The sequence below is a fragment of the Dermacentor albipictus genome, chromosome 1 (genome assembly GCF_038994185.2).
Source record: "Dermacentor albipictus isolate Rhodes 1998 colony chromosome 1, USDA_Dalb.pri_finalv2, whole genome shotgun sequence".
Taxonomy (NCBI): domain Eukaryota; kingdom Metazoa; phylum Arthropoda; class Arachnida; order Ixodida; family Ixodidae; genus Dermacentor; species Dermacentor albipictus.
Window position 1 is genome coordinate 333,248,249 of NC_091821.1, and position 14,830 is coordinate 333,263,078.

The 14,830-nt window shown below is 43.9% G+C and overlaps 1 protein-coding gene across 1 annotated transcript in view; it reads left to right on the forward strand.

Moving 5' to 3' along the window:
• Cul3 (cullin 3) overlaps positions 1–14,830 on the forward strand; it is a 47,246-nt gene that overhangs the window by 17,778 nt on the left and 14,638 nt on the right. The window contains exons 6-11 of the mRNA XM_065442154.1: positions 2,127–2,306; positions 4,530–4,578; positions 7,763–8,259; positions 10,851–10,958; positions 11,457–11,581; positions 12,294–12,640. Of these exons, the coding sequence (XP_065298226.1) occupies positions 2,127–2,306; positions 4,530–4,578; positions 7,763–8,259; positions 10,851–10,958; positions 11,457–11,581; positions 12,294–12,640 (1,306 nt within the window). The remainder of the gene's footprint in view (positions 1–2,126; positions 2,307–4,529; positions 4,579–7,762; positions 8,260–10,850; positions 10,959–11,456; positions 11,582–12,293; positions 12,641–14,830) is intronic.

Sequence of the window (14,830 nt, forward strand, 5' to 3'; positions counted from 1 at the left end):
GGGTTCGACTGTATCAAGCATTTTAAGCTAGCTCAAAATAGACAACTGTTGGGAAATCTGGAGTATGTGTTATGAAGGAAAAGTATGAGGCCAATTACATGTCTATTAATGAGTTTTCTATGCTGCCGGCATTGTAAAGCATAATAAAATAACTTTCTGTCCCTTGAAAACATTCTGGCCTGCTAATTTACTTGGATGTCTTTCTTGTTAGTTTTATATGTGAATATTTACTGGTTGGTGACCCCAGCCTGGCAGAATTAAGGCTGTCATTTGAATTCCAGCACACGCACCCATTTTTCGTAATGGAAAAGGTGCTCTCGATTGTAACGAGCACCTGTTTGCCGTGACCTCAACAAAGAAAAGTCCTTTACTGTACCGCGCACCTCATGCTTTCATACAGAAATACAACTTTCTCTCATTTGGAAAAACTAATGTTTACTCCCAATGCACTAAAGTTGTGATAACTAAAAAAAGTTGCAGTCTCACCAAAATGGCGAAGCATCGATTGCGATGGCAAATTAGTAGACAGCTTTATGAAGTAAGGATAGTAGTTTTACCAGCTGTATAAACTTGAAAACATTCGCCTACTAACTTAATTAATGAGCATGGTGTCACGCGTGCACAGCCAAGCATGAGCACATCTTACTCAGTGACCGTGGAAACTCACTATCAAAATGCTGAAGTGAGAAAGTGCGGTAGCAGGAGCGACCGAATTTTCGACCTTTGTGCTGCCTCTCACTTCAATGTGAACTAAGCTACAAGAACATAGTGCGGTGCACCTAGGCGAGTAGACTGTCCTCACTGCAGATTGCTTTCAAGATAAGCCTGCGCGGCTGCGCCTTACGCAGCAGCAGCCACAGTAAAACGCCGCTCCTTCTGTTAGCGCCAGTCCCGCATGCAAGTTTCGGAAACTCCTAACGCCCGTGATGTGGCCCAATTTCCAGCCTTCTCCGCGCACTTGATCACTTGCCTTTTAAGTGCGACATCATGATGAACTTGGCGTTCTTCGCACTCGGCACTTCCATGCTGATGGAGAAAATGCAGAAAATGGAAAGACAGACCGTGGACTAACCTAAGCCAAGGCCATGTCTACAGTGTTCTAGAATGACTGTATTCTAGTACACGCCTAAGCACACATACTACAGCACATGGCGGAAGCTACGGCACCTAGGCTCGAAGCATGTACGAGGTGGCCATCTTAAAAAGCTGATGGTGATATGGTAACACAGATTTAGGGTTGTACTCAATTCTAATGCACATGCAATTTTTGTAGACTCGTTTTATCTGAGAAAAAAAGTACACATCCCAGGGCTCTACTAGGAAACAAATACCCAAGAAATTGGATGAGGAAATGGCACTGCGGTAACCCAATTGGTAGAGCATCGCACGTGAAATGTGAAGGTTGTGGGATTGTTCCCCCCCTGCGGCAGGTTGTTTTTTCATCCTCTTTCATTTCCAATCATTTATCCTTTCTTTTTTACATTTATTAAGCACAAGTAATTTCCCCTATGTTGTCCTTGGTGTCTGTGTTTGTTGGCTTCTTATGCTATAACATAAAAAATGAAACTCCAAAAAATTTGTGTTACAAAAAAAAAAAAGTGAGACTGTCACGACCTTCAGCACACATTTAGCTATGCAGTCAATACTCAACGAGCCTTCTATTACGTTTTTTAAGCTCCCCAGGCCCTCCAGAAAGTTTGAGGGAGAAAAATTCTGCTCAATAAAATTCAATAGAATATTCTCAAGTATCACTTTGAAACTTTTATGAAAGCATCAGGGAGACATTCTTAACACTTGTGCCAATTTTCATCAATATCCATGAAGAAATAGGGAAGTTGATTTTCGAAGCCACGTCCTCCCTTTACTTAAGCATCATTCTTCCATTTAAGCAAATTTGTCACAAGTTTTCTTGCCACTTAAATTAAGCAAGTGAAATAGCCGGAAGGTGCAGTAGTCCTGCATAGCACAGAAGCTCCTGAAGACTGCATTCTCCATGGATTTGCTGCTAAGTTTGGATAGTGTGCTACTATCTCAAAGTTAATTTCTCTTATATGACTCAACCTAACCTGAGGCAGTGAGCTAGATAGTTATTTCTTTCCTCTTAATGCGGATGTGCACACATGCAGGCGGAGAGCCAAAAGTTTCTGACGGAGAATAGCGCATGCGTGTACATCAAGAAAGTGGAGCAGCGTATCAACGAAGAGGCGGAACGGGCAAAGCACTACCTGGACGAGTTCACCGAGGAGCTTATTGTGCAGGTGGTTGAAAAGGAGCTGATCACCAACCACATGAAGACAATTGTTGAGGTAACCTCCTGCCGCACCCAGTCTGCGTTGTACTTTCTTATGTGCTGATTGACAAGGCTCAGCTGAATTTTGAAGTTTCCCTCCCTCCTTTTATTATTTTATTTTGAAAGAGAAGGAAAGGAAATCATGTTAATTGTGAGATGATCTTTCTGTGTCAGGAAGATGTTACCACAAGCTGCAACTGTTACGTCAAAGGTACAAGTAATTGCTATGGCTACAGCCATTTGCTGGATAAATTAATATCAGGAATATCGCCTTTAATTCAACATGATTGACTGAGCCAGCCATTGGGATGCTCATTGCTTCAGCGAAGCATTGCACACAAGCAAAAGCATCCCTGAAAAGTGATCAGTCAAGCATATGGTTTTCTTTAGATAAGGTGAGTATAATGATCATCAGCTGCCAGTGCAGATCTTGTGTGTTGCATGCATTGGTTGAATTAGGTAGCTTGAATGAGCTTTGGTCAATGGCATTGGCAGTACCAGTGTGATGGTTGTTAAATTGGAAAACTACAATTTCACCTGCGGCAGGTTAACTGAACAGGTGTTTCGGAGTATTCAAAGGCATCCTACCATTTTGTCATTGAAATAGCTTTTGAGCTCAAACTTTGGGCTAGCAGTGTTGTTGTACTTGCAGATCATCTGTGGGCCTCTTCGATTTTTGAAGCTCTGGCAGCCAGACGGCAGTCAGCTAGTTCCAGTCCTGATAGAAGGTTATGTGGGCTGGTACCCAAGACAACCCGAAGCTGCCCGAAGTTTGCAAAATTGAATGCCGGAGCAACTGGTTGCGGGATAAATGTAAACATGCTACCAGGATGACAGCACCCGGCGAGGCCAGTGCGTGCTCAGCATAGTTGGCCTGTGTTGGCAGCTTGAAAGTATATATACAGTTAAACCTCGATATAATAAACCAATGTAACAAAATCCACGATATGACGAAGTATTTAACTTTTCATAACCTCTTGTCCATAGAACACCATGCAATTAGAACCTCAATACAACGAAGCGTGTTTGTATACAATTTCAATATAATGACATTTCGCTTCCACAGCAGAGGAATGCCGTGACAATAAGTGAAAACTTCTGTGGACACAGAGGGTCAAATGATTAAATTACAAGTGGCTGCTAACAAATGCACCTCTCAAATTGGCGCGACAAGAGTGACCACCGAAGTGAAGCCACATCATGTTCCATATAAAGTCCAAGTGCGATAAGATCCTATCGCGCCCCGTGCACTTTGTGCTTTAGGTGCAAGTGAAAGTGTGCAAAGGTGAGAAAGAAAGATGGTAGTAGGGAGCTCGCGGTTATGCTATCAAGGGCATGTGAGGTGTGGGGTGGGAGAAAAGTTAAGTTGGCAATTTCTGGCGCGCATCATGGCTATGGTAGCACATGGCTTTTCGCGCGGTGAAGCGCATACACAATCGTGCACCCTGCTTTAGAGATAATGTGCTGCGTGTGCAAAGAGTGGGCATGCCAAGACTGCGTGGCATCATGTAAGCTGTCTTTTTGGGTGTTTAATATTGAAGGTTGCGTGATCTCGAGTTGTGGTGACCCGTTGGTTGGAACGTGAGGCAGACGAAGCAATCACTCCCTGGTGCCGGCGATGCTATCAGCTGCAGGGTGGAGTGCCCACGAAAGCGTGGCTGGCTTCGCTTAATTTGTACCACCTATGTGAAGATATCGTCGACATGGCATGAAACTTATAATTCGTTGCCGCTTCCCAAATTCATCAACATAAATTTTCTCATTCAAATTCGCTCATTCTCATAAGGTGGAGCGATGCTTTAAAACCTTAGAAAGGTAACGCTAGAAGTAAGGAAATTCGAAGGTGACCATAGCCATGCAGTTGGCTGAGCGAGGTGAGAGCCCTCAAGCACCCGCATTGCAATCCGTCAAGTCCCCACAGAGATGGTGGCAAGTGCCCATCACTTCTTTTAGTTGTCTCCTAGCCAGAGAACTTCCAGAGAGCAGCCAGACCAAAATTGTCCTGGCTGGTTCCGGCACCCCATGGGTACCCAGAACCGTCCAGCCAAAGCAAAACGAATGCCCGATGGAAGTGCATGGCATGGTGGGTGGGGTAACTCGAAAAAGCTAAAGCACTTTGGCTGGCTCTGGCAGCCCGCGGTAGCCAGAAGTGAAAAATCGAAAAGGCCCACCGAAGATAAAAAATATTGTCTCTATTTTATCTCACTGCAGTACATTTATCCTCCCTACTTCCCAATAGATGGAGAACTCTGGTGTTGTGCATATGCTCAAGAATCAGAAGACAGAGGGTAAGATATTTATTATCGTGTAATTCTTGGTGCATGTGTGATGTGTTTGTTTTCATAGTTCTCGGAAGCCTTTGGATTTAATAAGTTGGTTTGTCATGGCATTGTAAGTACTAGAAGAATTGTCAAACCTTGCATGGCAGCTGGTTCGTAGGACATATTAGACACTAGTGTGCTGTTGTTGTTTAAGTAGCAAAAATTTCAGATAATCAGTTGGCAGCAAGCACCTGAAGCCTAGTATTATCCTTTCCCGTGCACTCAAATTGGCAGCACACAGGGCCTATACCAGAGGGAGTGCATTTTATGATAAAATCAATCCTCAGAACAGCGAACCTTCAGTTAGCGAAATTTGTGATTTAACAATCTTTTATTTCCAGATCTTAGTTCCATTGATTGCCACATATGTCTTCGCACGATTTAGCTGAGTAATTTTCAACTTGCCAAAGTCTGCAAGCGTCATGTGCATGTACCTTTAGCTTTTACGAAAAGCAAAAGAAAAAAAAAAGGACATCATGTGACAGTGAATTCAGCTTTTGCATGCTACATTTCTGGTGCTAATGTCTGTAAGCAACCACAAATGCTCACTGTCAAGCAGTGGACGGAATGCACCACTTTGTCATCTGCAGGGGTGGGACTCCTGCGCCAAACACAGAAAATTAACTGAAAATGCACCACGATGAGCCAGAATGGCTTCGGCATGTGTGCTCCGGCAATGGCTGCAAACAGCGAGTGTGTTTGTTCTCTGAAAAAGAGTGCAGCTGTTCACGATCCGCACACCTCGCAATGGTGCCTCCCGCACAGTTTTTTTGTCATTTTCATGCTTATAATGCTGGACTTTTCGGTGCTTCTGGCTAGTGGCCAGTGTTCACAGCCACTCCCAGCTGTTATCACTGCCGTCAGGATGGCCAGAACAGCCATAGTTAGGTACTAGAATAGGTTTGGAGTGGGCCGAGTGGCGCAGTGCTCCCTAGCTGAGGGGCAAAAAAACGAAGTAAGCTGAGGGTGCTGCGAGCGAATGGGGAGGTGCGCGCTGCGCTGGGTTCAGCGGGCAGCTGTCTCTGTCCCCAGGGCTGATATAACGTAAAACTATTCCACTCTGTTTTTGTGCCCATGTGGGCAAGGCCTAAGCCAATTTGACCTATCATGAAGTTCTAATGGCAGTTTTGGGGAAAAAAAAATAATAAATTGGGATAGTTTTACGTTATAATACCAGCCCAGGGTTGATTCTGGCACTCTGGGTCTGCGGGGACATGTGGCGACCCAGAAATTGTCACTGCGTCGATTGTACTGCGTAATTTCAGAAAGTTTTCCACTATCACCATGAGGTCGGCGTGGCAATATATAGTTCAGTCGTAGTGCGACCAGTGTTTTTGGCTTTGCAGGAAAGCATGTGCCGTGCCACCACTCGACCCACTCTTCCATATTCTAATATGCTATAGCTACAAAGTGCGCTTCTAATGCCCCGCGTTCTGATTGGCTTGCGGCAAGGCAAAACTATTTATTATGTAGAAATGGATTTCAATCAACCACAGTTGTTCATAACTCTGGCTTCTCTGTGTGGTCTGTGTGTGAAGTGCATTTCCAGGCACTTCATCCACACTATCGAGACATTTCCAGGCACTTCATCTACACAATCGAGACATTAAAGAAAAATGTACATGTATATAAAACATGTCTTGGGGCTTTTTTTCTGAAATTTTTGACTCACTATTGCAAACTGCATGTGTTTTGTGATTGCTACCTTCAGTTAAAAATCTACAGTTACTATTACCAAAATTTGCATGCACTAGACAGTTTCAGTATCAGGGTAATCTGCTTCAAAATTCAGCTTAGGACGTTGCTTAAAACCGCTGCACTACAGCGCTTGTGTTGGTTTATTCTGTGTTCTGTCATGGTTTCAAAGTATGCTGTTACATTCCATATTCTATTATTCCACTAAAATTCAGATTGGCCTACAACAAACAGTTTCAAAATAAAATTTTATCTGCTATAAATTGCTCCAAAATGAAGTTTTGTCTCTTTAGACTGCTCCAAAATGCAATTTTACTTGCTCAAAAAATTGCATCAAAATGGGTTTGGGAAGTCCCGCTCCTGCATCTGTAGTGCCAGTACAGAAAACGTGTGTGGCATGCCTTATTTATGCTTGCAGTCTCTTAGATAATCTCCTGAGCACACTTGATATTTGTGCTTAAACTATGCTTAATGAGATTCACGAATGAAGTTTTTCCCTGCAAGTATGACTTCACTAGATCTAGGATCAAGTGTACCAGTTATGCATGAATGCATATGTGGAAAACCCTAAAACCATGTAAACACAATTTGCAATCCAAAAACTACAAACTACAACTACTATTCTGGTGTGCACGAGGCAGGTGAGGTGTGTGTGGGGGGCAGGGCTCAGCGATTCAAGGGCGAAACTCTCAAAAGGCAGGGTGCTAGTGCTTGCTTTGCAATGAGTGGGCACTGGGAAAATTGATGATGCATTGTGGTAATACGCTGATTGCGAGAGTGCTTATGGTGCATGGTGACTGCATTTGACGCCCCCCAGTGCTCACCAGTGGCGCAACAACTGCAGTTAAGCGTGCAGTCTGAGTATCGCATTTGAATCGCTAAACACGGTACCATTCGTATACCAGGTGTTGATGCCAGCATGGGCCTCAAAGCAATGGAATTGACAGACCAGTCGGAGGACATGGCTGTTTAAGGGTCTTACTGGAAAGCAGGGCTCACTGGTGACTGTGGAAGCTGCTGTGTGAGGCAAAGCACTTGCCCCTTTCCGGCTTGGCTACGTTTTATTAACGAACTGCAGCCAAATGCAGATGTGTCAGCCACACATGACGTTCTGGTATTTAGGTACATAAATGGTGCTTCTTTGTTTTTGCTAATATTTCTTAAATTTGGCTTCCAGAAAAATGAGTTTATAATATATGATTAATCATTGTGCGAATATTTGGACAGTACTTTGAAAATATTAAGATAAAGTGGCCTGGCAGCACTGCACCATGCATATGTGGAGATTCTCTGCATCTTTGCTGGAAAGCATGGCAGGTGCATGGGTGTCTAGGCTGCTGTCTACCCATGTAGTCCCTGCCCAACAGCTATTCAGTGTAAGGACTGGGTATACCTGCTTCTCACAGCCTTACTGCTGATTATATGTGGCACACACTGGTGTGTTCTTGCTTTGCAGACCTGGCACGGATGTTCCGCTTGTTCAATCGGGTCCAGGACGGCCTCAAGACAGTGGTGGACTGTGTGAGTCAGTATCTGCGTGAGCAGGGCAAGTCATTGGTCACTGAAGAGGACGGTGGTAAGGGGGACGCCCTGAGTTTTGTGCAGAACCTTCTGGACCTGAAGGACCGCTTTGACCACTTCCTGCACCACTCCTTCAACGGCGAACGCCAGTTCAAGCAGATGATTGCCAGCGACTTTGAGTATTTCCTCAACCTGAACCGCAAGTCGCCCGAGTACCTCTCCTTGTTTGTGGACGACAAGCTGAAAAAGGGGTTGAAGGGCATGACCGAGCAGGAGATAGAGCAGGTGCTGGACAAAACCATGGTGCTGTTTCGCTACCTGCAGGAGAAGGACCTGTTTGAGCGATACTATAAACAGCACCTGGCCAAGCGATTACTGCTGAACAAGAGCGTTTCCGACGACTCTGAGAAAAACATGATCTCCAAGCTCAAGGCAAGTTGCTGGATGATAGCACCTTGTGACCTTGATGCAAGGGCTACACTATTTGCTTATTCACCATTTCTGGTCTTAGGGTGCGCTTGTTGCATAAACCTTTTCTTTTTTTTTACTGTAATCACAAAGCTTTATTATGACTGTACATGTTTAGGTTGTGAATATTGCAGGCACTGGGCATTTCCTGAGAAATTTCCAGTTCATCTGCTTTACAGTGTGATCAGCGATTCTGTAGTATTTTTGACAGTAGAAACTAGCTGCAAAAGTAATGTGCACCTGGTATACAGTTAATTCCAGATATATTGAACTGATGATGACGATGATTGGAGCTTATTGGCGCGAGGGCCAGATGTGGCCAAAGAGCACTATACTTAAAATCGAACTCAAAGGGGATCATGAATAGTTAGATATATTGATCATTGATCATAAAATATGCCTATCTGAAGCTTATCTTATACCTTCCACACAACTCGGACAATTTCCAGAGGTTGTAAAAAGCGTGAACTTGCCAATTTTCTTCTCCAAGACCGTCGAATGCATAAAATTTCGCGTATTTTTTGCTCACGAATGTCGCAAATGGCTTGAAATGCGGAATGGTCTCTGAGATACTGATTCCAACGTTAAACATAAAAGCCCGCTTGGCCCAGACGCAGAGACCATGGTGCACCATTGAGCACATCGGTGGTGCTTCAAAAGACTTGTGCGTTTTTATTCCAGATAAGGTAGAAATGGATGCATCGCAGAAGTTAACTAGCTTGTATGGATACGTGCCGTGCCGCCATCAGTGCACTTGTTCTGCAAATCGCTCGTGAATATGACTGGCCACGTGTCCATTGCTATACCAGCAATAAACCGTTTAAACGGTCGATTGCCATATGTGGGCAACGAGCCATGAGAACTGTCGTGTCGAGTTTCGGAACTGACTGTTCGAACTAGTTGTCTTTGTTTCTCGATCACCCTAAAAAGTCCACGTCTGTCTCTTGTGCCGCTCAGCGCTCAGATGCCTCTCAGCCAGTAAGTCCCTTCGTTCTCAGCCCTTCCCCCTCCGGTCCCTGCGCCGGAGAGGAGACTGCTGACCTTACACACACGTGGTTAGTTTCAAAAATGGCTTTCAGCTTGCAGATCATTCGAGTCCATTCCCACTCACGGTATAACCGTGCAAGCACGAATAAAATGCGTGCAATGTGGACCCACCAATCGCACAGCGACAAGTCTTGCATGCCACCACTGCAATAGGTTTTCCGTGAAGTGCAAATGTGGTGGGCGGAGGTTTCGTTAAATTCAAACTGCAATGTAAGGATCCGTCCAAGTGGAGGTTGTGCTCTGAATTGTTTTGGTACCTTGCGGAATCCTAAAATTCCATTCGCGGAAAGCTCTTGCCTACAAAAGACTAACCCGGCAACACAGCAGTTCGAAATCCCTTGCCCGGCGCCACTCAGTGAAAAGATCAAGTGTCATCCACACTTTTTTGGAAAGCGTATCGGATTGGAAGGCCCTTTGCATTGTTGAAATATGCTTTTGCTAATAACAAACAGCTGCAATTTGCACAAGCCATCCATATGCATAGCGAGGTAAACTGATACACCACCCTGCCAATTTTTTTCTCCATGGCACGTACTGCTCTTCAGATTCAATCTCTTGTTTGGCAGCATCTGCCAAAACAGTGTTGTTTCAAATTTGTCGTTATTAAATACTTCCGAAGACATGAAAAATAGTTGCGTCTCTGTTGGGAGAAGCACACTTGCAAGGACGAGGCATGAGGCAGCGTTCATTACATCGAATGTGGCGGTGAATGAGAGTTCGATTTACGTGTGGTACATTGCTATATCTTTGCATGGGATCTTTAAGATTTTACACCTGTCAATATAGACAATAATTCAATATATCCGAGTTTGACATATCTGGCATTGACTGCGTACAGCAGCAACAACACACAAGCAGGTACTATCCTGCCAGATTGAAGCCTGAGTGATAAATAAAGAATGACGTCTCTTACTCCTGATAACTTCAAAGTGTGAAGTGTGATTGAGGTATAGCTGGGCACTAAGTGTGCTCAGACCCTGAGCGTTTGTGAACTAATCACCCCAGTGTCAGACACAGTGGTGAATGTGGGAAGGAAAATTCACCTTCTAGTTCATTTAGTCGTGTTCGCACTTCTGCCAAGATAACCTGTGCATGCTGAGATAAACACTGTGTGTGTGTGCTTGACAGCTTCCTGCTATCATTTCCAATTTTAATGTTTCGTCTTGTTGCACACCGCACTGATGCCGCAGGATCATAGGGCTGAAAACTTGGTGGCAAGGTTTTTAGCTTGCATGTAGTCAAGCACATTCAATCCAGTTGTCTTACACCAATCTGAATTTGTGTTAGATGGACTTCCTATGGCTTGAACACCATTTTGTTCAAACAAACTCAGTTTATTTGGAGTTTGCAATAAGGAAGTTCTACAGTAATCGTGGTCTCTTGTTACTGTATTTATCGTGGTCTCTTGTTACTGTATTGAGGACCTGCGTGCATTGCTGTGGTGTATATGTACTCAAGCTCAGTCATGATAATCCAGGGTTGAAGTAACGTGAGATGTATCTTTGCAGACTGAATGCGGTTGCCAGTTTACCTCTAAATTGGAAGGCATGTTCAAGGACATGTCAGTATCGAATACAATGATGGACGAATTCAAAGCTGCTGTGGCCTCTTCAAATGTAAGTAGCATTCATCACCTATGTTCTATGTTACCAAAAAGAGTATCCAATTTTATAGAATGAGGCATGAACAGTTATAAGGAACCGCAAAAACGGTACTCATGTTTATATTCTCTTTAGTTCTCTTGCCTAACCTAACATGTGACTTAAATTTGGACTTCTGGCTCTAGCCTGCTAGGCAGCACTTTTCATGATGAAATTTCATTGTGGGCTTTTTTGTAATAGGCAGGTTGCCACATACTGTAGTGTCGATAGTTTTGTTTAACCAGCAATCAGAGTTTGTAGTGCTTTAGGTACAGTATAACTTAATGTGTTTATTCAGCATGCAGGTGTTGCACAACTGTACTGAAGTACTCTTCTTTTTTTTAAATGAAACTCTTGGTCAATATACACTGCTTTTTTAAACATTCGGTTTAGATAGTGGTTTTACGGGTTATCCAGCATTTGTATGGTACTTAAGGGCTCATTTGACATGTTTTTCTCCTTTCATGTTGGCAGATGAACTTGTATGGAGTGGACCTGAATGTGCGTGTGCTCACTACAGGGTTTTGGCCCACCCCTGCTTCTACACCTAAGAGCAACATTCCCACAGCCCCTCGCAATGCTTTTGAGGCTTTTCGCAGGTATGCAGCTACTGTTGCCCTGTCAGACAAAAAAAAACACAAACAAAGGAATTGGGCTTTTCTTCGGCACTTTGTTTCAACATTATTTTTTTGTTATGTTTCTTATCAGTGTAAAAGGGGTGTTCAATAAATGTTTAACACCACCACCACCACCTACCTATGGCACTACGTACCACACACTGTGAAACAGATAAGCAAAGATGCTTATTGTGATAGGATTGGCAGTGATGGCTGTGAATGCCGCATGTGACGGCCTCAGTGAAAATTTGCAGTTGCCGAAATGAAAAATTGAGTATGCACCGGCATTTTCACATGAGAGAAACAGGCGAGTATTGTGGTGAAGCTGCCGCGGGGGGCAGCCATATACTGTTCTCTATCACACGTGTGTCAGGCATTTTCTTGTTTACATGGGATCTAGCGGCCGGAAAACTTGTATGATTGCAGTTTGGCAACGTACTGAATGTTTGGGCTAAAAAATCGTGCGTTCCGAGAACGTATAAACCGGTAAAAAGTGAGCGTAACCCTAGTGGGTCTTGTGTTCTTGATTGCAAACATTGGCACGGGAAAAACCTACATGACGTGAACGTGTGAACGAGGTTCTACTGTACTAACAAACTGTACTGCGTTCAATGCACAATACATTTTGGCACCAAAAAGGAAAGAAGAGGAGTGAAGGAAACCGACATATAATGAGGCAACGGCTTTGTTTCAGGTTCTACTTGGCCAAGCACAGTGGCCGGCAGCTGACCCTGCAGCCACAGCTAGGCTGGGCGGATCTGAATGCAGTGTTCTACGGGCCACGCAAAGAGGAGAATGAAGCATCGTCATCTTCGCTGGGGAGCCTGGCTGCTGGGGCACCGCGCAAGCATGTCATCCAGGTGTCTACGTATCAGATGTGCGTTCTGATGCTCTTCAACAGCCGTGACCGGCTACTCTACGAAGAGATTGCCTCTGAGACAGACATCCCTGAAAAGGATCTGGTGCGTGCACTTCAGTCTTTGGCCATGGGAAAGCCCACGCAGCGCATCCTCATCAAAAGCCCAAAGACAAAGGAAATTGGTGAGAATCCTTGAAATGTAGCCAGAACTCTCTCCTCTTTGGTTTGCTCTCTCTTGTTAGCAATTTTTATGTCGCCATTTCAGTTCTTGAAAAATACAAGGACAGTGCTTAGTATGCATGTACTCATGTACTCATGGCTGTGTTTTAGTTGGCCATTTGTTTCTGCTGGAAACTGATTGCGTGTTATAGCCACTCGTCACTATGTGCTGATATTGTGCATTACCTTGCTGGGTAAACCTGTAAACTTAATCAACCAGGCGATTGCAAGTACAGTAAAAGCTCGTTAATTCGAACCGCAAGGGGAAGCCGCTTCAGTTCGAATTAACGAAAGTTCGAACTAACGAAAGTGAAAGAGGGCAACAGTACACTGCGATTTGGAAGCAGTAGGGCATGTCAGAAATTTGGCGTGTCAGAAAGTGATGGCGTGTGCCGCGGGCGCACGCCATCTTCAAGTCGAAGCTCTGGGTCCGACTGTGCCACACCACCGATGTCCACCGAAACGAACTTTAGCCGAGGCTTAACACCATCACAGTGAATCGCGACGGCCGATACCTCCTAAGCTGAAAACAGAGGTGCACAACCGATGAAGACTGCCGAGACAAAGACGCTAAACATGAAGGTGGCGAAGGCCCCGATTCGTTGCTTCTTGATTGCAAGCGCAGCTGCGACGTACTTGATTCGCTGTGTTTTGGAGCTTGCCGTACCATCTCCGCACAACATTAGCAGCTGTACAAGATTTGCAAAGCCTCCGAGATTCGCAATGGGCAAGAAGCCTCGGAGGTTTCGTAGAACGGAGAGGCGGCAGCCGCCGCTGCCTTCTGGCTGACCCTGCGTCGGTTAGATTTTTTTCCGATTTTGCCTTCTCTCGCCGTTCTCTCCGTTTCGGAGGCAATACAGCCTTGTGTGTAGGCAGTAGGCGCGTTTCTCTGGCCGTGTGCCAGGCGAGCGTAGTTCGAATTATCCGTGAAGGAACCTTCTCGCGTTCGAATTAACGGACTTTTTTATACATAGACTTCTGTGGAGCTTGGCCGGACCAGATCGTACAGTTCGAATTATCCATAAATTCGAATTATTGAAGTTCGAATTAACGAGCTTTCACTGTATTGGGTGAAGTTCTCGATTGAGTATTGCCTCTTCGTGAGCCTATCAGCATACAGCGAGAGGAGGCAATATGAGAGACTTCAGAGGAAGTGTTCATGTACCTCTAAAAATTAAGTTTGCCAAAGCTCACATTTGCTGTGAATGTTTATGGCAAGCAGGTTTGTTTTCTTGCGCCTGCATTTTATTCCTAGTGCAGTTAATGGGGGGACCATGCTCTTCAAAAATTATTTACTTGTGGGTACATTTGGAAGAAACTTGCTGAATTGATGTAAATATTTCAGTGTGCTAATTTAATATATATATATTCAGTTTTCTTGCATAGTGAATAACATTTTAGAAATTAAGAAAAATGTTTTTTCACAACTTGCTTGGAGGTGAGCTATTTACTGAATTATATATGGTGCAATAAAGATTGACATACAAAAAGATGTGGAACAAACAAAGAAGGCAAAACCGCAAGGATAGTGTTCTAAGCTAATTTTATATTAAGTGAGAGCATAGCATACTTTTAAAGTAAGAACCCATAGTATCACCAAGGACAAGTTATGTATTCCTTTTTGAAAATTTTTGTGATAATAGTATTTGTTTATATTACAGTACCTATTGCATTCTCTTACTGTCTACCTTTCGGACAAAAGAATAATTGTTGTAATGGACAATAGAGCCGGACATATTGCTCCAGAACTGTGACACCATCAAATATGTTTAGTAAAAATGATAACAATATGTTTAGTAAAAATGATAACAAACATATCACAACATGTTCATAGTCATTCTGGCAAGGCCAAATCAATCAAGAATGATATAGGGGTCCAATCAAGCAAAAATAAATGACACACCAATCTGGAGCAAAGGAACGCAAAAAGATATTCGGGCCAATTTCGGGCTCCAAAAAGCAGGGTCTCCCGTCAAACCTCGATAAGACAAAGTCGCCGAAATCAGCAGTTTGCTTTGTTATATCGAAATTTAGTTCTATTGAAAATTCGACTTCTTATGCAAAATAAGTACAGTCGACCATGGAGTTTGTTACACGGGAGGGGCCGCAAAATTTTCAGAACTATAGGGCAATTGACAATAACAAATTTGAAT